This window comes from Girardinichthys multiradiatus, chromosome X, assembly GCF_021462225.1.
Source record: "Girardinichthys multiradiatus isolate DD_20200921_A chromosome X, DD_fGirMul_XY1, whole genome shotgun sequence".
Lineage (NCBI taxonomy): Eukaryota > Metazoa > Chordata > Actinopteri > Cyprinodontiformes > Goodeidae > Girardinichthys > Girardinichthys multiradiatus.
Window position 1 is genome coordinate 18,860,640 of NC_061817.1, and position 26,279 is coordinate 18,886,918.

Genomic DNA, 26,279 nt, shown 5'->3' on the forward strand with positions numbered 1-26,279 from the left:
CATTAATTTGCACCCTGCAATCATGAGACATCAACAACTACTTAGAAGAAATTAAGCAGTTTCAAGAAAAGGTCATCAGTGTTGGAAAGTTATCTATTAATCTCTTCAAGTAAAACAGCACTGTGTTTGCTAGCAAAGACCGTGCATGACAGTTTGTGGTAGCAAATACTTTTATTGCTTAAAAAACAGATCTGTTGACTTTTTATGAAGACATGAAATTTAGAGAAATCAGATTTATTTGACATATTGAATTTTTTTCTTCCCAACTTATAAACGTGTATAATTACGATTTGAAATGTAAGCATTATTTTACATTTACAGGTTGTTTTTTTCAAACCAACACTACATAGAAGTAAATATTTGCCAGTCAGATTTATATATTTTGCTGGATACTTTTCCTCACCAGAATTTCCTTCTTACTGTCATAACATGTTTAAAGTCTTCTGATTATTATCATTATCCAAGTGTTCTTGCATTAAAGACCAAATTAGAAAAGTTGACCCTTTAGTTTTACTAAAAAAACATGTTAAAGTTCACTGGGCGCCTTAGAATGAGCCTCAGTTAAGCGAGTAATCTCCTCCATGAAAACATAAATCTCCCAGAGAGTGGGCCTATATGTAAGAGTAGATAAGCTCAGGTTGTGAAATCCACTTACCTGAAGACATCCACCATGTTACTATTAATATTTATTTTTTATATTTGTGTGTTTTTCCTGTGATTTCTCAAATCCTTTCTTACATTCATCACTGTATCCACAGCTTGCTTGGTTCAGTCCGCCTAAATGTGAGCTGGAGCTGTAATGGATATCTATCGAGCCAAATGAACAAATCCAACTATGGTTAAATATGGTTATGTAAGGTATATCTCAAAACATGGGGAAGCGTGGTCGTCTTGCAATCTGAGGTTTGTGGGTTTAATTCCAGCTCCCCCTGCTGCATGTCGATGTGCCCATGGGCAAGGCACTTGACCTCAATTTGCCTACTGATCTGCATATTGGTGCATGAACGTGTGTGCGTTAGTGAGTGAGTGAATGAGTGGAAAGGTGCCATACAAGTTCAGTCCATTTACCATTCATATGTTAATTTATTTCAGATATTTAAATACAAAAATTTAAATTCACATTTCAAAATTGTGGGCCCACCTTGAAACTTGGACTTTGGTTCACATCATATGATTTCAACACAATCACTCCACCACACCTGTTTAGAAATGAGCTACAACAACATTTAATTTCCCTTTGGGATTAATAAAAGTATTTTTGAATTGAACTGAATTGAAATGAAATATTGGTTTTAACAGCTTACATGTTGTATTAGTTTGCATCAACTCAAATTGTATTTCTCAAATTTCTCAAATGAGGAATTTCTCAGTTTCTTTATTATTTCACATCTGCACATTTATCACCTCTTCCATCACGCCTTCCTCTCCTCTGCTTTATCTGCTCTTGTACAAAGGGGCTGGATTGTCAGATTGAGTGTATTTATGGGTTGTAAAGTCATTCAGTTTGTAAACAACCTTTGACTTTTAAGGTAAGTGTAAAGGGTTGGGTCATATGTGACAGGGTACGTTGACCTATCTACTTATTGAACAACTGATAAGCATGTTATTTTGTGCCTGTCAACAGGAAGGAAGGCAGCCAGTTTAGGAGCAAGCAAAATCAACAGCAACCCGACAGCAGGATCACAGTCAGGATGGCTACACTGGACTTCAAGGCGCTGACAGCACCAGTGGGCATTTTGAGGATACTGGAGGTCATCTTCACTTGTATCACTTTCAGCTTGGTTGCATCAGTGGGCCACACGACTGACTCGTTTTGGACATGGTGCATGTTCTCTTGGTGCTTCTGCTTCTGTGTCACCATCCTCACACTGGTCCTGGAATTCACCAGCCTCAGCTCAAAGCTGCCCATCTCCTGGGATGATTTTACCACTTCGTTTGCCATGTTGGCTACCCTAATGGTGCGTCCCTTTTATTACAATTGTCCTATATATTTTTTAGCTCTTGTTAGTGAATACTATTTGAGCTAAGATGTCAAGTATAGAGTCAGATGTAATAATTAAAAGTACCAACAGTTTTTATCAAATATAACATGCAAACTTTGGTAAATATCAAATTAATTATCATAGTGAATTCATTACACAATATTGACTTTACGAATTATGAGACATGTGTTTTTGGGCTGTTATTATGAGAAATGCTGCCTTCAGCATACAAAAATTAAATAAATCAAAAAAAGAAGGATACAGTGACAGGAAAGTTAACAAAGAGAAGGGGAAGTAACACAGATAGTAAATGTGCTTGGGTAAATAAAGGCTTTAAAATAAATCATTTAGATATACAACCCCCCCCAAAAAGTTAACTTTAAAACAAATGTTCAAAATACAATTCATATATAAATTATTTCAGGAAGATAAATTTAATTTTAAAAAAATTTAAATAAAAAAATTTGTTAAATAGAAGAGTGAAAAGAGTTATAAAATGAAAAATAATGTAAAAGTAAAATCAATATGAATAATATTTAAAAGCAAATTTAATAATTAGGAATAATAACACAAATGAACTTCCAACATTTAGATATTTATATAGAATATATCAGTCTATGCCACAATTATTTTAACAATTTCTGTTACATTCGATGGCATAATAATTCATTTTAATTTTTATTTTGACAGTCTATACTAGGGGTCTGCAAACTGTGACCCTGCACAATGGCTCTAAATACCTAAAAGCAAATTTAAATTGCATTAAATTTGCACAACAGATTCACACCAAAAGTATCAGTAATATTTTGTTAGATTTGTTTTTCTTGTCATTAGGTTGGAAACAATGTGTTTTTCTTTTACATATCTTTTCACATATAACAATCATCCTATTAGAAAATAATGTATCCATCCTCTACTTTCAAAAGTTGTACGTTTTTATTTATTTTAACTCTTCAAAAATGACAATTCATTTTCAATAAAAGATATTTAATAAATATTATAAGTTGTCTTTTTTTAAAAGGTCATGTAACATTTGCTGCTGTAAATGAGTTTTATTTAGCTGGACTGAGGGCAAAAATGCCTCTATGGGTTGTTAAATTTGCAGACCCCTGGACTATGCCATATATATCCTCCATATATTTTGTCTGTTTATAGCTTTTCAAAAGAGTATTTGTAACTACAGCACAAGAGAATAAACCTAGCTCTGTATCTAATGACCATCTCAATTTTTAATTATCATTCATGCAGGTGCTCACAGCATCGATCCTCTACTCCATCTTCTTCACCTGTGCTAGTTGTGGCAGACAGATTGCCGCCTGCGTTCTCTCCTTCTTGACCTTCATCCTGTATGCTGTTGAGATTGGACTGACTCGGGCCAAACCTGGTGAAATCAGTGGATTTCTCTCCACTGTGCCGGGCCTGCTCAAAGTTCTGGAGGCCTTTGTGGCCTGCGTAATCTTTATCTGTTTGTACTACATCAACTACACATTATATCCAGGTCTTCAGTGGTGTGTTGCCGTGTACTCCATTTGTTTTATTTTTGCGCTCCTTATCATTCTTTTAACTATCGGCCGCCTGCTGTCCCGCTTCCCTGCACCTTTCAACAAGGTTCTGATAGTCTGCAATGTACTGGCCGTGCTGATGTACATAACAGCTGCCGTCATCTGGCCCTTCTACTGCTTCAGGAACATTCCCAGACCAAGCTACTGCCCAGTGAACTGTGGGTGGAATTTGCTAGTTGTTATTTCTTTTATGACCTTTTTTAACCTGATTGCTTACATTGTGGACACAGTGTATTCTTTCAAGCTGGTCTTCTTCCCCACTGAAACATAATCACATTGTTGTATTGATTTGAATGTGAAGGTTTTGTTTCTGTTGTGATTTTGCTTTTGTCAAAACTAAATAAATGAAGCATAAGTTCTATTTGTAACATAACAGTGCAATTTGTTTCCATTTTACATGCCATCCTGGTGATTGTCATTAGTTATATTTTTTACAACATAGTTATTTGGTTAAATATATATCTAATTTATTACATTTTCTGATCTAAATGTTGCTGAAATAATGTTGCTGTAAAGGCTTTCAACAAAAAAGGTACAGCTGTTGCATGTTTGCTTTAGCACATAAGAGACATGTTACAATACTGTTAGAATAGGTGAAGCTTTAACCAATGCTCGTCACCTGCCCATAATAAATTGTGTTTGCAAAGGTGTGTCCAAATGCTAACTAAAACACATATGTGTACAATGTAATGTTTTACAACGGGCACTAAAATAAAAGACTGGGAGGGGTAGCATTAAAGATTACACACCCATATGTTAAGTTTACTCATGTTCAATTTTAATAAGAAATATTTAAATAAACTTTAGCTACATTTTGGACTAGGGCTCTAATTCCACCTCTATTTATGACAAAACTATGGGTTCAGACAACACCACAGCCCTGAGACTGCACTGATAATTTTTTTTAAATGTTGACACATTTTAAACAGTGACGCATCTGGAACTTCTGTCTTTGTGTTACTTGATTTCAGCCCTGTTTGTAAAGTAATAAAATTCAAATATTAGCTCATAAAGCAAAAACAAACCTCTCTGACAACCTGAGATGTGCAGAAACTGCTGGCTTCTTTAAATTAGAACTGAAAACATTATTGTTTACTGCTGCTTTCGATCAAAACATCACAGTAATAAACTGTTTACATGATCACCATTAAAGCGGGAGATTGAAGCATTGTTCTTACAGAGTATAACATTCCTTGGACAGTGATTTCTCTAGCTATTTATCTGTTTAAAATTTGTATTTTGTATTATTTTTTGTTCAATGCTTTTAAATGTATGATTGAGCTCTCTTTTTAAGCAAAGCTTAAAGATTGTTTTGATTTCATCGTATTTTCTGTGAATTCCTGTAAGCAATTTAAACTGCTTTGTGTGTGACCGGTGCCATACAAATAAACTTGCCTTGCCTGTAAACTTTAGATATCATAGATGCCTCTTAATTGTAATTATAGCAACCAATAATAAAATAAAAGTCAGTAACATAATATCTTGCAAATAATTTGATCATGTTTTTGTCCCAATAACATAGATTCATACAAAAATGTAAATAGATACTAAGTTATTTGCTGGGTAAAACTGAGCAAAAACATGTAGGTCACATTATCAATACCAAATGCACTTTGAAGTAATTCATAAAAATAATAATAGTCCATGCATATGATTATAAATGTAGATATATGTAGATGTTGATAGTAACCACTACTAGAGGTGATTTTTTATTAGGTTCAGTGTAGTAGTATGGATGGAAAGTCATAGTCTACTGTGGGGAAATGTTATATGAATCCAGTAAATAATATTTAACAGCAGGCAGTCACTCAATCTGTTATATTTGTTAAAAGCCCACACACCCAAATATAGGGTTTAGAACAAAACATTGTTGGAATCAAACTAGACATTCTCCACTCGAAGCTCACTGTAGTGGCCTGCACCTGTCTCCTTACTGACCGGCAGCTGTAGATGAGGCTGGGAGGCGTCTTCTCTCGCACAAGAACCATCAGAAACAGCGCCATCTAGTGAGTGTTCTCTTCCCTCTCCTCCTTTCTCTGTACACTAATGACTGCACCTCAGGAACATGTCTGTGAAACTCTTTAGTTTGCAGAAGAGACCTCTGTAACTAGTCTGATCCAGGACAACGATAAGTCTGTATACAGACAGTAGCGGGATCGGCTGGTCCACTTGTGTGGTCAGAACCACACAAGGACACCCATTTCTATGCATTTTTTTTTACATAGAAATTGGTTATTTTTGGTAATAGTTGAAATTTTGAGATGATTTTATTGTTTGTTTTAATGTCTTTAAATTCAGTGCAAAAACACAGAAATAACACACACACACACAAATCTAAAAAGAGCATGAATCAAAAGGAGGTAAATATATATGCATTAAGTTAGCTGATCACTGGTCTACTCTATGCTGCTCTCACACACCTGTAAAAACAATCAGATTTGTTATCTATTGTATTCCATATAATCACTGCCTTCTCCACCTAAAGTAAAAGAAGAAAAAAAAGGCTATTAAGAGCAGACTGGCAATTTGTCCATTCTGGAGAGGTATAAAATGGTTGTTCAGTCCAGTGCCGTCAGACTCGACTGGGCTCTACTCTGTTATTAGGGTTTTCATTAATACTCGGTACCAGCTTCTTTTCTAAGTTCCTAATTGACTGGGATTTCAAGTGAGCCGAGTCGAGATGATGTCAGAAGATTGCCCGTCACTAACTGGCCAGGGGGGTTGAAGTCACTGGTTCCGCCATTAGAGCGACTCCATTGATGCCTACTCACAGGTACCAGTAAACAGCTAAGCAATGTTGTGAGAAGCTTAAAACGCTCAAAAGCAATTACCGAACCAACAGCTGGAGTGGTTCGAACTGAAAAAATTGGAAGTCGTTCAAACAAATGAAACTCGACTGGCGAGCAGTGGGAGTGCCTCAGCTCGGTCAGCTCCCACGCCTCTCCCCCTGACGCATTGTAGGAGATTCATTCAATTCAATTCAAAAATACTTTATTAATCCCAAAGGGAAATTAAATGTTGTTGTAGTTTATATTATGAAGGTTTCCTCAAAGAGCCGTTGTAGATGCTGATGGCTGTGGGCAGGAAGGATCTCCTGTAGCGCTCCGTCTTACAGCAGATCTGAAGAAGCCTCTGACTGAAGACACTCTGTTGTTGTAGGACAGTCTCATGAAGAGGATGCTCAGGGTTCTCCTTAATGTTCTTCATTTTATGAAGAATCCGTCTTTCCACAATGATCTCCAGAGGTTCCAGAGGAGTCCCCAGAACAGAGCCAGCCTTTTTTATCAGATTGTTGAGCTTTTTTAAGTCCCTGGTTCTGATGCTGCTTCCCCAGGAGATGATGGTAGAATAGATCACACTTTCCACAACAGACTTATAGAAGAAATGCAGCATCTTGCTGCAAACACCAAAGGACCTAAGCTTCCTCAAGAAGTACAGTCTGCTCTGTCCCTTCTTGTAGATGGCTTCACAGCTGCATCTCCACTCTAGTCTGTTGTCCAGGTGAACACCGAGGTATTTATACTCCTCCACCACCTCCACTTCTTCTCCCATGATAGAAATAGTTTTTGACTTATTCCTGTTTCTCTTAAAATCTACAATCATCTCCTTTGTTTTAGTCACGTTCAAAATGAGATGATTGTTTCCACACCATGCCACAAAGCGGTCCACCACCTTCCTGTACTCAGCTTCTTGTCCATCTCTGATCCACCCCACGACTGCAGAATCATCCGAGTATTTCTGCAGATGACAGGAGTCTGTCTTGTACTGGAAGTCTGAGGCGTACAGAGTGAAAAGGAATGGTGAGAGTACAGTCCCCTGTGGTGCTCCTGTGCTGCTGACTACCTGGTTAGACTCACAACCCTTCAGTCTCACAAACTGTGGTCTGTTTGTCAGGTAGTCTTTGATCCAGGAGATTGTTGAGGCCTCCACCTGAGTCTCCTGGAGTTTCTGACAAAGCAAATCAGGTTGGATTGTGTTAAATGCACTTGAGAAATCAAAGAACATGATCCTCACAGTGCTGCTGGCTTTGTCCAGATGACAGTGGGTTTGTTGAAGCAGGTGTATGATGGCATCTTCAACTCCAACTCCACAGCAATAAGCAAACTGAAGGGGGTCCTGATGGTTTACTGTTTGCTTACTCGGGTGGGCCAACAGGAGTCTCTCTAGGACCTTCATGATGTGAGATGTCAGGGCAACAGGTCTATAGTCATTGAGGACTGATGGGTGAGTTTTCTTTGGTACCGGAACAAGACAGGAGGTCTTCCACAACACTGGAACCTTCTTCTGGGCCAGGCTAAGGTTGAAGAGGTGCTGCAGAATCCCACAGAGCTGCTCTGCACAGGCCTTCAGGACTCTAGGGCTGACATGATCTGGACCTGCCTGTCAGTATTAAAAAAATTTCACTCATGTGCTTGCATCATGATTTTTTTACTTTATATGTGCACATACTGGTAGGAGGAGTCAATAGTACAACCCTAACATTAGTCATTGATCTTTTTGTGCATTGATGACTCATTGGTGACCTAAATACATACATTTTCTTACTGGGTGAAGTCAGATAACTCTATTCCTTGATGTGCCAGTGCAGAAGAAACCAAACTCTTTAGTGATATTATTGAATTCTCTGCTATACTAACATTTGTATTTCCTATTACTAGGCTAGTATCTAATGTAAATAAATGTTTTAATAAAATACTTCAAGGTACATAATTTTGTTAACCAAATCGTGCCAAACAAAAAATTATTTATCTGTTTGATTTTTCTTAGCTTCTTTTCTTTCTTTCACATCCAATGTTTCATAAAGTCGTTGTAATATGAACAAAACAAAAACATTTTTAAAATACATAAAAGCTTATTGTTAAAATTCATAGTGAGATACAATGATACATGTTTGAGCTCAGGGCTGAGAAAGCAACAAGATTATTATTTTAATTTGCAGCAGCAGCACAAAACTCCTGCACCAACCTGCACATAGTTCTAATTCTGACTCCAAAAAGATTTTCAATACGCCCATAGCTAGGTTCTACAGTGCCACTCTCTTTCTTAAGGGCACACATTATTGGAAAGTTGTATATTGTTGCTTTAGAGCTGACTCATTGTTGCACAGGAAGAAATAAAAAAATTATGCATCTTAAGTTAAGTGAAATCAAACACATCCCACCACTGGGTGGCTCAACTAAACAACCAGACTGAAGGTCTGCAGTGATAAATTTGCAACAGGACCACCATCTGAAACACACAGGATACATATTATAATAACTAATATGAACCATGAATTTGTTGTACTCTGGGCTTGTTGTGTATGTCCCATACACAACAAGCCCAGAGTACAACTATAGTACAACACTATAGCAAGCTAGCATTAGGTGGCATAATTGTACTCTTATATGTTGTCTAGCTCGTACCATTTTGTATTCAGTTTGATACCACTCTATGGCTCTCCTCTACCTATCCAAAGTGTTGTGCCTCACCACCCGTAGCCTTCTCTGGCTTTTTTCTTTTACTTTGAATCTGACAAAAAGCCATAGACTGAGAAGCAGATTCACCATTGCTTCCATATCCTCCATTGTTGTATTTGTGTCACACATAAATAACGTCATAATACTTTTAAGGCTGCTATGCTCTGATGACCCCACTCACATAGAGGTGGTACTAAATAATAATTGGAAATGACCCGAACAGTGAAAAGTCCAGGAGCATGTCCAATATATTTTTGTCTGTTTCTATCCTATGTACGTGAATATATAAGCTAAATACGTCTATCTAGCTCTTGTTATTTAACATTACTGACACTAAGATCTCAAACTCTGGGGTTTGCTGTACGGTGATATAGGTATAGTTGCAACAGCTTTAGTATAATATGGCACCAGTTTTAATAAACAGTTTTAATATAATATCACATGGAAGCTTTGGTGAGCAATAAATGTATCCTCATAATGGACTGATTACTTATTTTTGAATTTACAGATTATGATGCATGAGTTTTGTTGTGTAATAAAAAAGCAAAAAAAGAGTAAAAATTAAAATAAATACCACAAGAAAACATAAGAACAAAATGCATGGGCTACATTAAAAGGCAAATTATTGAAATAGAAAGATTGGCACAAACTTAAATTATTACGTTTCTAGATTATATAGAAAATATCAGTTTATATTGGTTTTTATTTAATAATTTTTTAATACTGCACAAGAACAAGAGACTAAAGCTAGGTCTGTGTATGAGTATCTCACTTTTAATGATCATTCATGCAGGTGCTCTGAGCATCCATTTTCTACACCATCTTCTTCACTTGTAATTGTGGCAGACAGATTGGCGCCTACATTATTTCTTTCCTGACCTTTGTCCTGTGCGCTATTGAGGTTTCTCAGACTTAGGCCAAACCTGGTTGTTGGTGCTGGGCCTACTCAAGGTTCTGGAGGCCTTTCCAGTCTGTATCATCTTCCTCTGTCTGGGTTATATACACAACTGCTCATTTTCTCCTGGGCTCCAGTGGTGTGTTGCCATCTATTTGTTTAATTTTCCTCATTATTCTACCCTTCTGCTGCCTGCTGTCTTGCTTCCCTGCATCTTTAAACAAAGTCTTGATAGTCTGCAATGTGTTGGCTGTGCTGATGTACTCTACATGCCAGCTGTGGTCATTTGGCATTTGCTTCAGGAACATTCCCAGAGCAAAGTACTACCCGGTGAACTGTGGGTGGAATGTGCTAGTTGATATCTCCTTTATGACCTGTTTTAACCTGATTTATTAAATTGTGGACACAGTGTATTCTTTCAAGGTGGTCTCCTTTAGCACTGAAACGTAAACACTTTGTTGCATTGATTTAAATATGAAAGATCTGGTTTCTGTCGTGGCTCTTGTCTAAACCATTAAAAAAGGAAGTGCAACTTCTACTGAGCAACATTATCACAGTGCATTCTTTTTCCATTGTATGTGCCTTCCTTTGATTATTAGTGATCATTTTTAGAACATAGTTATAAAATTAAATAAAAGGATTGTTTACTTGAGACAGCTGTAACCTGTTTGTTTTAGCATGTCAGGGAAATAATATGATGCTGTTAGATTATGTGATGCTTCAGCTAACACTTTGCTTATATTAAAATGATCTGTCCATAATAAATTATGTTTGCATAGGTGTGTCAAGGGGCAGATACACTAAAACACAAAGCAGCTCTTGGTTTTGAGTTTACTTGCAACCAATGCAACCTTTTATAATACATGCACTAAAATAAAAGACTATGGAAGCCCTGAAAGGCACGTGAAGAAAAAAAATTACGAGGCTTATTTTTCCAAGTGATTGTTGTTGTAATACTTGGCTCTGCCACTACAGGCCCTGGAATAAAACCACCAGCCTTCACTAACAGCTGTGTTGTTCACATAAATAGTTGAAGGACTGGTTTCCAAGAACCAATGTCCTATTTTCAAAATTAAACTGTTGTAAAGTAAAATTAAATACTATAAAATCACATAAATAGTGTATTTGTTGTCCATGCTATGTTGTTATCATACCCAGCTTGTATATTCATGTGCAATGAAGGATTAACTACAGTATTGTTCAAGGATATCTGTAGGATAAATGACAAATCCCCACCATTACTGCTATTTCTTGGGACCAAGACTGTATCTTGCAGATGGTCTTAAAACGTGTTGTCAGAACATGTTTATCATAACTTGTCACAATAAATTAGAAAGGAGTTTGATAAATCACCAGTCAAAAATAAAATATGAACCCTTGATGATTTATATGTATTATGTATTATGTTTGTCTATGCATTTATATTTTGGCGACAACAACTGAATAAAACCTCACTGGGAAAACAGTTTTTTTTTATGTAAACAGAGTGGGGGAAAAAATCTTGGTTTACTTTTGTCAAGCCCAGAAAGGGAAGAGAGGACAACGCCAGCTTTTATGCAGTGTCTGGACAGCTATCAGTGATCTCTCCAGCTTCATCTCCAGCTTCATTGTCTCCTCACCTTCTTTTAAAGTTGGTGAAGAACGTTTTTTATTTATAACCATTTTAATAAATTACATTGTTACTATAAAAAAAATTTCTTTGTGCTATCCATACATGACTTTACCTGGTGACAACAACAATATAATAATAATAATGCTTGAAAGAGATTAGGTTTGTGTGTTTAAGTGTCTGGTACCTTATACACCAATTCATTCAGTTATGAGGTAACAACTGAGGTCAGATGCAAGTGGGTAAAAATAGAAATAAGCATATTCTTTCAAACTCTCCCTTCAAATAAATCAGATTTATATTTAGAAAGTGAGCCAGAATTTATCTAAGGCTTTCTCCACACTTTAACCAGATGTTTCTTGAGTTACAGACATCAAAGAATTATTCAGTCATGGTGACTTCATGTGACTTGAAGCATTTGTACTCACTGCCAAAGAAGTGTGCTCCTATAACATTTGTATATTTAACATGACAATCAACTGACACCTAATATAAAAACCCATTAGGCTGGTAGGTGTGTTACATTATATTCAAACAAGAGCCAGAGCACATCAACAGTTTATTTTTACACTTATAAACATCCACCAAAAGGGCAAACTGTCCCTTGAGTCTCTCTCTCGTTACATAGAGAGGTGGATATTCTTGTTCTTTGAGTGTAACGTAACAAACCCACAGCCCTAATTGGTTTCTTTATTATTGTCTTGAGGTCTATCACTCGAGAAACATCTGGGTAGAGTGTGGAGAGAGCCTTAGTTAAATTCAAATGACTATTTACTAGTTCACATACATTTCTGTTATTTTGGAAGGGAGAGTTTAAAAACATATGTCAAATTCTATTTTTAACCACCTGCTTCTCACCTGAGTTATTAAATGATAACTAAAGACCCCTTTCGAATCAATGTAAGCATGTACTGACAGCAAGGCCAGTTGCAAGACACAGTCTAGGTCCCAAGAAGTTGTCATTTGTCCTACAGATGTCCTTGATCAGTACTGCAGTTAATGCTTCATGGCACATGTAGAATTAATTCTAGATGGAACATGAATATATAAGCTGGGCATGATACCTAGGATGGCCAACAAATACACTATTTATGTGCTTTTGCTAATAAATATTTTAATCTAGACTTTTTTCACTTGCCTTTCAGGGCAGAACAAAAAACAAAACAAAAAAGTGTGGAAATATTTTTTTTTTCTTCACTTACCTTTCAGGGCTTCTGTAAAAGACAGAGATGGAAACACATGTATATGTTAGGATTGATAATGTTCAGCTTTTTCAAAAACATTTAGATATTCAAAGACCTCCTAATTAAGGTTAGTAGCAACCAACTATGTAATAGTGACCAACAACTTAATAATTTCGGATATTTTAAATGTAATTCTGTCAATAAATCTATAACATCCCAATAGATTATTAAGGTTTTAGGTACAATGCTAGTGGTTAACATTAAACAAACACATTCAGGTAACATGACAACTTTTCTCTTTCACGTTACATTAAGTGATCTAACTTCTGTAATTGAAATGCATTTTACTACATGCAGTATTAATAAAATAATATTTGTCCCGCAGGAAATTATAAATGTAGATATCTCAGCAAATATTATGCTAAATACAGATACATTGGGCAATTACATGCAACCCTTTTTGTTGTTGCTCCCATTTCAACCTGGAAATGCTTACAAATAAGAGAAACACAGAGATGGCAGTTAGAGGAGTTTATTAGCTGATGTTTGTTCTCTTTTGGCGCTCGGACCCTGGAGGAAGACATGGATGCTGATAATGACATGAGCTTGAATAAACGTGTTAGGGTTAGAATTAGAGAAGTCTTCCCCCCGGGACCGGGATCCTGATACTGATGGTGGAGTGGAGGCCTGAGGAGATAAGGGACTCGGAAGGCTTGAAGCCTGATGTTGGAGATGGGGTGGAGGAGGGTCGAAGCTAAGCTGAAGAGCAAGAGATTTTGCATATGAAGGTCTTTTAAAGCAAAGACTGGAGGAAAGATTGGCTGAAAAATGTGGATCAGGAGCTGATTGATCGGAGCGGAGAACGTGGTGGAGTAGTTAGACGGAGCCGGAAGTGGGGGTGAGTCTTCCAAGTTGAATATTCGTCAAAACTCTATTTTTCATGAGCCAAATCCAAAGATGTAAGACATTTTCAATGTACTCAAAATACCTATTTCTCTTAAATATTTTTCACAAATCTGCCTAAATCTGTGTTAGTGAACACTTCCATGCTAATCCAACCACCGCACAGATGTGGCATAGCAAGATGCAGATTAGACAGCATGATTATCCCACAGGTGTGCCTTAGGCTGGCCACAATAAAAGGCCTCTCTAAAATGTGCGGTTTTACTATATTGGGTGGGGGAGGTCCAAAAACCAGTCAGTATCTGGTGCGAGAGGTAGAGAACATTGTGCATTCAGTAATTAAAATTAAAGCAAGAGCTATTGTATTTCCAATCTCAGAAAAAGTATGTATGTATTTAAACAATATGTTTACAAATAATACAAAAGGGAAGCATGGAAATAAATGTGCTTACTAAGGGTCTAATGTCATGTTTAGAACTTGAGACTCTACTGCGAGCGACAATTACGGACACCAGAAGGTGATATAAAGAGTTTATTTAAAAAAAAAATGTACCAAGATGTAGTTCTTGATTTGGAACAAGGTTCCAGGATGACACTAGGAGAGGTAAGTGATTAATAATTATTATTGAAATGGTTACATAATGATTATGAATTAGGAGAAGCAGAAGCTTGTGGGTGACGAGGAGATTAGAGTTCTAGGACGAGGTGAGTTTATCCACAGAGACTGACGTTGGCAGGGGACTGAAGTATGGCACAGTGTAATGTTTGTCTTTTCCTTCCAGGTTGGTGGTGAGAAGTGGTGACACAGTGGAGGATGGATAGGCAAGGAAGTGAAGCTAGGGAGGGAAGTACCAGCACGTGGAGGAGCAAAAACACAACAAGAATGTGAGCAAAACGATCTGACGTCTGCCTCAGGGAACCAGCGGCTCTTTAAGCTCCTCCTGATAAGCGCTAATGACCTTCAGCTATGGAGCCTGCACCTGCCGATCACATCCTGAAATTAGAGGAGGAGAGACATACATACACCAACCTGCACACAGTTCTGTGGATATGGCATCTAAATTATTTTAACATCAAATAATTTGTAAAAAATGTTATAAAAACACAGGTTTTGCTATTTAAAAAAACACCCCTTTTTCAATATCTTATAAATTTTTGGGGAGATAGCTTTCATTTTCTTTCAGAAACAAATGTTTCTATTGATATAAAATAAAATTAAGTATAAATCTATATATTACTTTTGACTTCACTGTATCTCTAAGCATGAGACATTTTACTGTAGAGGGGAAACTCATATATCATGCTAGTATGAAGGAGCTTGTTTTCTTCAATCATGATACATGTCCCACTACCATACATGAGGGTCAGAACAGAGATGAACAAGTAAACTGTTGATTTTAATGTCAATTTGTTTTAACCAACTGCTGTTCTATACCTTTTAAGGAGGTTCTGTTTGCCTGCAATGTGCTGGCGGCGCTGAAGTACATCACAACCGTGGTCATCTGGCCATTGTACTGCTTCAGGCACATTCCGTCCAAAGTACTGCTCAGTGAAGTGTAGGTGAAATTTACTTCTTGTTGTTTCTTCTACAACCGGTTCAAACCTTGTGGCTTTTATTGTGGACACTGTAATATTTCAAAATGTCCTATCTCCACCAGTAAATCATCAACCTCTTTCTGCTTGGATTTAAATGTGAAGGACTTGTTTTGTTGAAACCATCAAGGGTTGAAGTTCTGCTCAACAACAAGATTCCTGTGTGATATTTTTTATATGCCTTTCACTTACATTTGTTTTCTTCAAAGTGATGATATTAAATATGGTTATTCATATAGAATATAAGATATAAGTAAAATTCTGTTAAAATAAGGTTGTTGTGGAAGCTTATATTGAAGCAACTACATATAAACTGCCAGAAATGAGTATAAAGCCTCATCATCTTTATACTCATAGCAGATGACCTGCCATAATAAATGATTTGCAAAGGAGTGTCAATGTGCAGATACACTAAAACACATAGCTGCTATTGGTTTTGTGTTTACTTTTTCATAGTTAGTTTTTTTATGACAGGCACTAAAGTGAAGGATGGGAAAGGAAAGCAGGATGGACCCAAGTGCACACCCATATTTTTCAAAGAGTATGCGTTATACAAAACTAAAAGCAGGAAGGATGAGTTTGCAGCTCTGCTCTTGCAGCAAACTTTATTTAGAATACTCTATATTCTTTTTGTAAGTACATTTGCGTACTACTTCTCATGTTTTTCATTGCTCTGGTAGTTAAATAAGAGGGTTTTGTGAGTAAAAATAGATAAAAATCTAGTTTGTCTTCATTCCTTTTTTTTCCTAGACCTGTCTGGCAGAGTAGCACTCAGAATTGAGAACCTAGAAGACATCTAACAGATTTACTTTCACAAGTGGAGCATTACAGTCTGCTTTAAATATAAAAAAAACTTCGTTAGGAGTTCCTTTGGGATTATATCAAATTCTATGGACGCAGAGACGGAAATAAAAGGGAAAAAAAGAGGAGGGAGGTAGGGCAAAAAGTTAAAAAGGAGAGAAGAGAGAAGAAGATAACAGAAGGATAAAGAGAATGTAAGATAACACACTAGACGTCTGCTTCTACACCTACAGAAAGAGAGAGAGAAATAGAAGAAAACCACAAAGACAAACAACAAATGCATATATGACAACGACAACATTAGTGAAAAGTACACCATACTAAATACAAGATGTACTTAGTGGCAAGTGCAGCTCAATATGAAGTACATCTGTGTATCTGTAAACACCTGAATCCAAACACCTGTGGGTGTATGTGTGAGAATATTCAATAGTGGGTGTGAGGAGCCACAGACCTGCCCCCCTGGACCCAAGGCATACACGGAGGAAATCAGAGCCACAGATAGATGGCTACGCCGGAGCAGATACAGCCATGGACCCAGAGAGCCAAGACCCAAGGGCACACCACCCCTCAGCAGAGCCCCGACAGAGCAAGGCCCCGCCCAGCAGCTATCAGGAGTGAGCTGGTACAAACCAAAGCACCCAGCCCCGGACACCGAGAACCACCAGGACACCGGCGGGCAGCGACACTGGCTGGGACTGTGACGGAGGGGAAATAGTCCCCACATTTGATAAGGCGCCTAAGATGACCCAGGAGAGGGGGCAGACAAGACCCAACCTCACAGCAAAACAGACACTCACAGTCACTATCACATTTCTTACCCTCATACATACACAAACAAACATTCACACCTACACACCCAACATAAAGGACACACAAGAATGGACGCCGTACACTCACTCATACTCCCCATACACATTCGATACTCCCCCTGCCTGAACCTAAGCAACCCTGGCCCAGACCCAGATGCCCCACCCCAACCCCGGCCCCCAAAAACCCCCGTCTCCATCCTGAGATGGGGCCAAAAAAAGCGTGGGGTCCACTCGGTCCAAATGAGCCAGCCAACCAGAGCTGTCTCAGTATGAAACAGTCCTAACCCACCAGTGAATTCCAATCTCAACCCCTAGAACGTCCCGCCCCCATGAACCTCAACCTGAAATTCCCCACAGTGCCACCCCCAACCAGGGCACAGATATCAAACACATGCCCTTGAACACAAATGCCATGAATCCCCTCCCCCACAGGGCACATCACCACAAGAGAGCTCCACCCCCAAAAAGCCGATGCAGACACATCCACACAGTACTAGCTCCACACATAGCCGCTCCATGCACCCCCTGGCACATCCTACCCCCCCCATCACACAGCTCGCTGCGACGGTAAGGCAATGGCCCTGCATGACACCACTCCCACCAACCCACCCAACCACTGAGCCTTGTACCCACACCAAACAACCCCAACCCCACACCAAGACTGGATCAACTCACCCGCCAAGCAGTCCGCGGCAGGCTGTGCACAACCGGGGCGACGATTCCTACCATGCTCCCGCAAACACACAAGAGCATAACATCACCGCCATTGCAGCATCAGCGTAGGTAGAACTACCAACCAGCTGAGCTCCACCATCACTGCCCAGTCAATCCCAATGCTGGCGACTCCACATCCAAAAAGAGATGCAACACCCATCACCACATACACTACATCCCCACTGTGGCACCCCCCAAACCACCACAATGTTGGGACCCACAGCCATGGTTACAACGTGAAAGGCCAGTACAAACTTTCCTGGAACTTTAAAAAGAAATTGCATTAACCTACTTCCGGCGAAACCAGGAAACGGGGTAACTGCGGACTTCCTGTGACGTCACTGTCCAAATAAAAGCACCGCTCTTGCTACATCCTGTCTCTTCCACACGGCCTCCAGAGGGACAGCGCGCTAATGTCTCTTTGCTGGCAAAAAGACATAAACTCTTCAAACTGGATCCAAGGGTGTCATAAGATCATGCGATCATATGCACAAGTTAAGTACTGACGAATTATTGTTGAAAGAATCCGGTATTCATTCATAAAAAGGGGAAATTAAGGTATAAGCATTGTTTTACTTTCTCTCTGAGGCCTGTAGAAGAAAACTGTGTTCCAGAGAAGTCCCCAGTAGAGACGCTGTCTCTATAAGCCGAGTCTGAAGGAAGGACAACGGCCCCGCATCACTGTGGTTACGGTAATGTGCAGTTGGTTGGCGGACAGAACGAGCCGTCTTTCATCCACAGCTATAGAAGTTAGCTGGAAGCTAACCTTTTGTTTACGGAGCTTTCTTCAAACATCGTCGTCGCCCGGACAACTTCTCCTCAACACAATTCAAATAAGGTTAGGGTTTGGGCAGAGTAATAGAGAGTTATTTAGGATGAAATGATCTAAACGATCTAACATTTTAACCCTTTTATTGACGGTATTTTTAAAGGTGTGTGTTTGATCCTGGTGCTAAGCTATCAGCTTCTTTGTTAGCTTTAACTGCTAATGGCTTAGGACACGTGCTTGCCTGCTAAAGAATATTTACCCAGAAAGGTTGTTAGTTTTCACTCCAGTAAATAATAGTTCCCTAAACATTTTTTTACTAAACTTAATAACTAAGTAAACACCATTAAGCCCCATTTCTCCACAAACATCTGGCTCTTTTCCAAAATACTTCCTTAAACATTTTACCAGTTCCTTAATAATATTTCTTTAAATATTATTTTAATAAGTAAAGGCAGCTAATGAGACACTGTTGAGAATTAGTCATCCAGAAGGTTGGCTTTATTCAGCAGATCATTCTTTAAAACATTATTTTAACAAAATAATATTTTATCTGATCTTGCATTGTGAATGGTTGTCTAAATGTTGCTGATTATTTTCTAAGTTAGTTCCAAGACTAACTTAACTTAATTTCCAGATTCTTCAAGATAATCCTTGGTTCTCAAACATAAACATTGCATGGTAATGTTGCATCACTGTTTCGGTCATGATTTTCAATCATCTTTAATCAACTTGTTTATATTGTACATAGCCCATTAGTCTTCCCTATTCTTTAATTCTGATTGGTAGTTTAGTTGGATTGTTTTAGCATAGTAAAGAGTTTGTTGATTGAAATATGTTTGACTTTGAGTTAACTTATTTTGTTAATAAATTCTTGTATTTTAAGAAATTGTGTGAATTCATTCCATGTGTGAGTTTATGCTGTTCAATAATGTCAGAGCTCGTCTCACACCTTTCTATTTTGCCCTAATACCTTCACCTTACTGGGCTGGTATTCACAGGACAACCCTTAACAGACCAAAATATTATTTGATAAAATATTAAAATATCAATATTAAATATTAAATAATATTTTCAGATTCAGAATCACAACAGTGACATCCTCCATTAACTCAAACGTTTTGAATTTATATATATGTACATATATATATACATATATATAAACAATCAGAAATCATTAGAGCAGGAGGCAAGTCATGCTAAAGATGTGGATTGAGGAACAGTTTACAGACAAAATTTCAACTTTTTGTAGTGGGGAAAATGCAACCATAATGAGTATTTGCAGCCTGTAAAGTGTTATATATCAATTTCAAATTTAACTAAACAACAAACAAAACTTTTCTTTATCCACATGTGGCTTGGCATTGTCTTTCTGAAATAAGCATGGACGTCCGTGAAAATGATGTTGCTTGGATGGCAGCATGTGTTACTCCAAAACCTGTTTGCACCTTTTAGCATTAAACACACCCTCCATTTCTGCTACCTGTATGACCCCTTCTCTTTTCCAATGTTTATAATCAGTCACACAGAGAGAGCTATCCCGATCCTTGTTGTTTTTAGTACAACAATGGCCATCAGTGGGCTCTAGATGGACAAACTTTATCAGTTTATTATTTTACTTAGTGCCCCTACACGTGGCCCATTCTGGGGTGGTCGGGCTCTGGCACTCGGTGGTTTGGTCTGGCCTCCCCGGCGGCCCTGCGCCGTGGAGTGCCTTGAGACGACATTGTTGTAAATAAGCGCTATATAAATAAATAAACTGAAACTGAAACTATCTCTGTAGTTATGCTGCTATAGGCTTAGGCTGCTGGAGGACATACTGACCACTTTCACCCTCTTCACTACATTCTCACACTACTCTCCAATTTTGCATTATTTGCTGTTATTTCAGTTTTTAACTTCATGTTCTCGCTCTTTTCTCTTCCTAGAAGCTACACCTGGCCTGACTCTGTGTCTACCTGTGGCACCTTTTGGGGAGAGGCATCGTCCAAGCTTCTGCTGGCAAGAACTTAATGCTCACCCTCTACCGATGATCCACTTGGCCCTTTCAGTGTTTAACCCTTTCTCTCTCCTAGATATAGCAATTGACTGAGCTTTTACTATAACTAATTATATGTGCTCTCTTTCAGACTCTATCCTTGAAAACTGGCTCAAAGTTTATCTGTACTTTCTTTCTAGATGAAACGACTAAAGGAGCTACATCCACTAACATTTACTTTTCCTTCCCATAGAAAGTACTTCTGGATCAGTGCTTCTTTGTTCTCTTTGTGTCTCTGCTCTGTTCTCTCAAACCCCCAGTCGGTCGTGGCAGATGGCCGCTCACACTGAGCCTGGTTCTGTTGGAGGTTTCTTCCTGTTAAAAGGGAGTTTTTCCTCTCCGCTGTCGCTACATGCATGCTCAGTATGAGGGATTGCTGCAAAGTCAATGCCAGTGACTGTCCACTGTCTCCACATACTCATCCAGGAGGAGTGAATGCTACAAATCTCTGACTCGATGCAATCTGCTGGGTTTCCTTAGATAGAAAAACTTTTTATCCAATTTGAATAATTAACTGAATCTGACTGCACTGTTCACTGATTAGGATTAATTGGAATGTATGTACCTGACTTTTGTGAAGTGCCTTGAGACAACATGTGTTGTGAATTGGCGCTATATAAATAAACTGAATTGAATTGAATTAATGGTACCTTCACACATGTGCATGTTACCTATGCAATGGGCACTAACACACCCCCATGCCATCACAGATGCTGGCTTTCGAACTTTAAACTGATAACAATCCAGATAGTATTTTTCACCTTTGGCCCGGAGTACACAATGTCCATGATTTCCAAAAACAATTTGAAATGTGGACTCGTCAGACCACAGCAGACTTTTCCACTTTGCATCAGTCCGTCTCAGATGAGCTAGGGCCCAGTGAAGCTTGTGGCATTTCTGGGTATTGTTGACATATGGCTTTTGCTTTGCATGGTAGAGTTTTAACTTGAATTGTAGATGTAACAACAAACTCTGGTAACTGACAATGGTTTTTTGACGTTTTCCTGAGCCTACATGGTAATACCGGTAGTCATTACAGAATTATGTCTGTTTTTAATGCAGTGCCTCCTGAGGGGTCGAAGGTCACAGGATTCAATGGTTTTCAGCCTTGCTGCTCATGTGCAGAGATTTCTCCAGATTCTCTGAACCTTTTGATGGTATTGTGTACTATAGATGAGGAAATCCCTAAATTCCTTATAATTTGATGTTGAAAAACATTCTTTAATTGTTGGATTATTTGCTCCCACAGATTTTCACTAAGTGAAAATATTGCAAACAGTTGTTTTTTGAGCATTCTTCAACTTTCCTAGTCTTTTGTTGCCCCTGACCCAGCTTTTTGGAATGTGTTACAAGCATCATTCGATATGAATGAATATTCGCAGAAAAACAATAAAATTTATCAGTTTGAACATTATATACGTATATTGTCTTTGTAGTGTATTCAATTGGATACAGGTTGAAAATTATTTGCAAATTGTTGTATTCTGTTTTTATTTATGTATTACACAACCTCTCAGTTTCATTGGAATTGGGATTGTATCCAGGATGCAGTGTGCATCTCATAATGCGCTACCGAGTGTAAGAGTTACAGACTCTTCTGAGCATCTCAAAAAAAATAGAGGTCTTTGCAATTCATAATTATGGTGGTAGTTTCCTGGATGCAGGTGAAGGGGTCTGGTAGGAGAAGGGGTAGGTAATCCACAAAATGTGTTCAGCACAAAACTTGGTCTTCTGTTCATCAGGGAATTTGAAGGTTGAGTCGCAGCCCTGGCCAAGGCTACAGCCTCATCATGAACACCAAGTAATTGGTTGTCATTTTCTTTGCTGCATTATGCAAATACAATTAGCCAAAAAAAATCCAGTGCCATGGTTAGTACCCTCACATGAATAAATCTGCGTCCTGCAGGGAAAAAAACACGCACAACTTCAAATTGTGCATTTAGGTGTGTTGCTGATAGGCCAAGGAAAGTGTGCCCTGTCAAACAGAAGCATTGCATACTTGTTTAGAATTTGATCAATTTTCAGTTATTTATATTTAATACAACTTTATCATAACTTTATAGTAGTCACTGCACCTGATAAAAACAAACTTTCAGCTTAAGATCCACTGTGTGGTCAACTGACAATGACAGTAAAGAAACTGATTTAGAATTTTCTGTGCACGATTCCTTATGACTGCACTAACCTAGATACACCATATTGCCAAAGGTTTGGCTGGCCTGCACAGGATCCTGAACCTCAACTATCCTGAACACCTTTGAGATGAAATAGAGTAGAGGCTGCAATTCTTGTTTTATCATCTAACTATGAACACACTCCTAAACCTTGTGAAAGATATTTACAGAATAGTCAGATTTTCTATTGCTGGCAATGGTGAGTCCATTAACAAATTTGACCTTATAGATTAGGAACAGAATGCCATTAAACTTCACGTACAGTACAGACCAAGAGTTTGGACACACCTTCTCATTCAAAGAGTTTTCTTTATTTTCATGACTATGAATATTGTAGCTTCACACTGAAGGTATCCAAACTATGAATTAACACATGTGGAATTATATACTGAACAAAAAAGTGTGAAACAACTGAAAATATGTCTTATATTCTAGGTTCTTCAAAGTAGCCACCTTTTGCTTTGATTACTGCTCTGCACACTCTTGGCATTCTGTTGATGAGCTTCAAGAGGTAGTCACCTGAAATGGTTTTCCAACAGTTTTGAAGGAATTCCCAGAGATGCTTAGCTCTTGTTGGCCCTTTTGCCTTCACTCTGCGGTCCAGCTCATCCCAAACCATCTCGATTGGGTTCAGGTCCGGTGGGTCCAATCAGCGGCATGAAACAGGTGTCATAAACAAAACAGATAAGGCTAGGATGCTCAGCTAGAATATTGGTTGAAAGTTTCTATTTGAAAGATAACACCTATTGGAAGGTTTGTTTTTACGGATTTCTTCAACAAGATGAGGATGCAAAATCTGGGCCTTGCTGAACAGCTCTACACAGGGAGAGCAGTAAACTGACTGAAATAAAACTGTCTTTTTTGTTTGGTTGGACAGATACATCCTGGAGCAGCCATGGTCTATGTTAACTTGAAATCCATCACCGAGCCTGTGGGGATCATACGAATAATGGCAGTCATCATCACTTGTATGTGTTTCAGCCTGATGGCATCAGTGAAACCTGACTCTTCGCCATACTGGGGGTGGTGTATGTTCACCTGGATCTTCTGCTGCTTTTTCACCCTTCTCATTCTCATCCTGGAGTTCACCACTGTCAGCACCAAAGTGCCTTTTGCCTGGGAAGACTTCACTGCTGCCTTTGCTATTCTATCAAGTGTCCTGTGCCTGTGTGCCTCCATCATGTACCCGACCTTTTTCAGCTGCAGCACATGTTACCGTCAGATTGGAGCTTCCGTGGTATCCTGGATTTGTTTTGCACTGTATTTTGCCGAGGTGGTTCTAACGCGCCTTCGCCCAAGTGGGCAGAACAGCGGATTTCTCTCCACGCTGCCGGGCATAATGAAGATGCTGGAGAGTTTATTTGCCTGTCTCATCTTCCTGTCATTGGAAAGTGGCCAATACTCAGGTTCCCCAGCACTGAACTGGTGTGTAGCTGTGTACTCCCTGTGTTTCATTTTCACCATCGCCATAATCCTGGTCACTGTTGGAAATCTTACGATTTATTTTCCATTCTCTTTTGACACAGTTGTGATTGTTTATAATGTTTTGGCAGCGGTGATGTATATAACAGCCATGGTTGTGTGGCCACTGAGTTCTTTTCACAACAATAAGAGACCAGTGGGCTGTGGCAACCTCTGTGCCTGGGATAAATTGGTTCTAATCACCGTCATGACAGTCTTTAACTCTATTGTTTACACACTGGACTCTATCTACTCCATACTTCTGGTCTTTTTTCTCAGCAGTGAGTGAGTTGCTGCCTATCAGGACTATTACAACCGTTAAGAACCTAAATGATTTTGAATAGTCTTTTCTGTACCAAAATTCTGCCAATAAACTTTACTAGACTCTGCTGATACTTATCAAAATTGCATATGTAATGGAAAGGTTGACCCTATTGTGTATACATTGTGTAATACAGCCAGAAAAAAAAAACAGTTGGTTAAACATTAGAGCTGTGATATCATTGTGATAAAAATGACAAATAGATGAGTAGAACTTTGGATCCTGAGGGTAATGTTTTATTGCCACATCAAAGTCAAACAGTGTGCCAGATAAATAAATATTTATACACCCTCAAACCACTATATTGTATCTTTCTTTATATGGCAAGTGAAGATGCAGGGCATATCTATTCCTCTAATTTAATAATATATGTAAAGAAATAACACGCAGCTCAGAGATTCAACAGACACCACACACAAAAAAATTACCAGATAATAACATTCTCATGCAATGCTATACTATACAGACCCCGCACACAAAGATAAAGATTAGCTCTACTCGGCCTACCAAAAGCTTGAAGTGACTGACCTGGCAGGGGAGTTGGAGATTTTGTCTGATTATGTCAGCTCATAATTATTTGACTACTTAAAGGCAGTAATAGACTTTGCATCTCCTGTGGGCAATATCTACACTTTTAGATGTCATTGACAGACCTGCAAGAAAGTTGGAAATTGAACATGCATTAATTGCTAATTCTGTACACAAATCTGAACATCCTGCTTTTCTAAATAAACACCCCTGAACATTCCTTCAGGAGTGCGCCACAGCTGTTGTGACCAGACCCTGACGGGGTGAGAAGAGAGAGATGTGGGTTATTCTAAGAAATGTCAACTCAGGCTAAATATCTCTCTAATAAGATGAAGATAAGACCTAGGTATATATTTTAAGAATTGAAAGTGGTGTGCTCTGTTTGGGAAAAACTGGGTCAGCCTTGCCTTGGATCAGAAATTACAAATTTAATTCATTATCAAATCATCATCAGACAATTGTTTATGTAAAGAATATTTGGTGTCGCTAGATATTCTGTGACTGTGTGTGTTTATTTTTTATATAGCATTACCTTTGCGTATCTTATTGTGAATGGAACATAGAACTTATTTATTTTATCATAAAATATGTCCGGATTGTGTTTTTTGGGGCAAATTTGCATTTTTTGTGATTTCTTTTCAATCAAGTCTTTAAACTAAATAGAGGAATGTGTGTATTTTCAGGATTTTTTTGTTGTGTTGTTGACTCTCAATTATAGTGCATTTTTAAATGGTAAACTAGCATTGCAATTTGATTTATATTTTTGTTTATTTATTTTTTTCATTTGATGTTGAAGTCACTTCCACAAGGTGGACATATTTTTTCATGAACTCTGAATATACCGTAAAGGATAAAGCTATTTAGCCTTTTAATTGCTTTTTTGATGGCCTTGTCCAAATAATAGTAAAAGAACCAATGTTATTGTTAAACTTTCATAAGACTCATCAATAACACCCACCAACCCATTGATTATTAGGTCTAGAGGGAATTATCTTTTTCACATAGGGCCAGGTAGGTTTATATAGCTTTTCTCCTTAATAAATTAAGTAATAATTTGAAAACTGCATTTTGTATATATTACTTAGGTAACTTTTTTTTCTCAAATTAAAATGCATGTGCATGTGTGGGTTCTCACCAGGTACTCCGGCTTCCTCCCACAGTCCAAAAACAGGACTGTTAGGTAAATTGCTCTCTCTAAATTGCCCTTAGGTGTGAATGAGTATGTGCATGGTTGTTTGTCCTGTGTGTCTCTGTGTCCCTGCAATGGATTGGCGACGTGTCCAGGGTGTACAATGCCTCTCACCTGTAGACTGCTGGAGATAGGCACCAGCTTCCCCGTGACCCACTATGGATTAAGCGGTATAGAAGTTTAATGAATGAATGAATGAATGAATGAAAAAAAGCAAAAACTAAAGAGAACTTTAAGATATCAAATACTTCTTCACAGCACTGTACCTTTATCAAATCTTTTGATAA

General features: G+C 38.3%; 2 protein-coding genes across 2 annotated transcripts; both read left to right on the plus strand.

The window, feature by feature from the left end:
- Positions 1-835: 835 nt before the first annotated feature.
- LOC124863114 (myeloid-associated differentiation marker homolog) lies at positions 836-3,905 on the plus strand. Its single transcript, XM_047357362.1, has 3 exons — positions 836-858; positions 1,625-1,958; positions 3,231-3,905. Exons 1-3 carry the CDS (start codon positions 836-838, stop codon positions 3,813-3,815), a joined length of 942 nt encoding a protein of 313 aa, XP_047213318.1. The 3' UTR covers positions 3,816-3,905.
- Positions 3,906-23,223: 19,318 nt separating this feature from the next.
- On the plus strand, positions 23,224-24,490 carry LOC124863344 (myeloid-associated differentiation marker homolog). Its single transcript, XM_047357687.1, has one exon. It carries the CDS (start codon positions 23,388-23,390, stop codon positions 24,240-24,242), a length of 855 nt encoding a protein of 284 aa, XP_047213643.1. The 5' UTR covers positions 23,224-23,387; the 3' UTR covers positions 24,243-24,490.
- Positions 24,491-26,279: the final 1,789 nt, after the last annotated feature.

Bases quoted from the DNA above. Each gene is read 5' to 3' on its own strand.
- LOC124863114 (XM_047357362.1), top strand. From the start codon at position 836: ATGGTTAAATATGGTTATGTAAG. The intron at 859-1,624 runs GTATATCTCAAA...GCCTGTCAACAG, and splicing joins GTTAAATATGGTTATGTAAG to GAAGGAAGGCAGCCAGTTTA. The intron at 1,959-3,230 runs GTGCGTCCCTTT...TCATTCATGCAG, and splicing joins CCATGTTGGCTACCCTAATG to GTGCTCACAGCATCGATCCT.
- LOC124863344 (XM_047357687.1), top strand. From the start codon at position 23,388: ATGGTCTATGTTAACTTGAAATCCATCACCGAGCCTGTGGGGATCATA.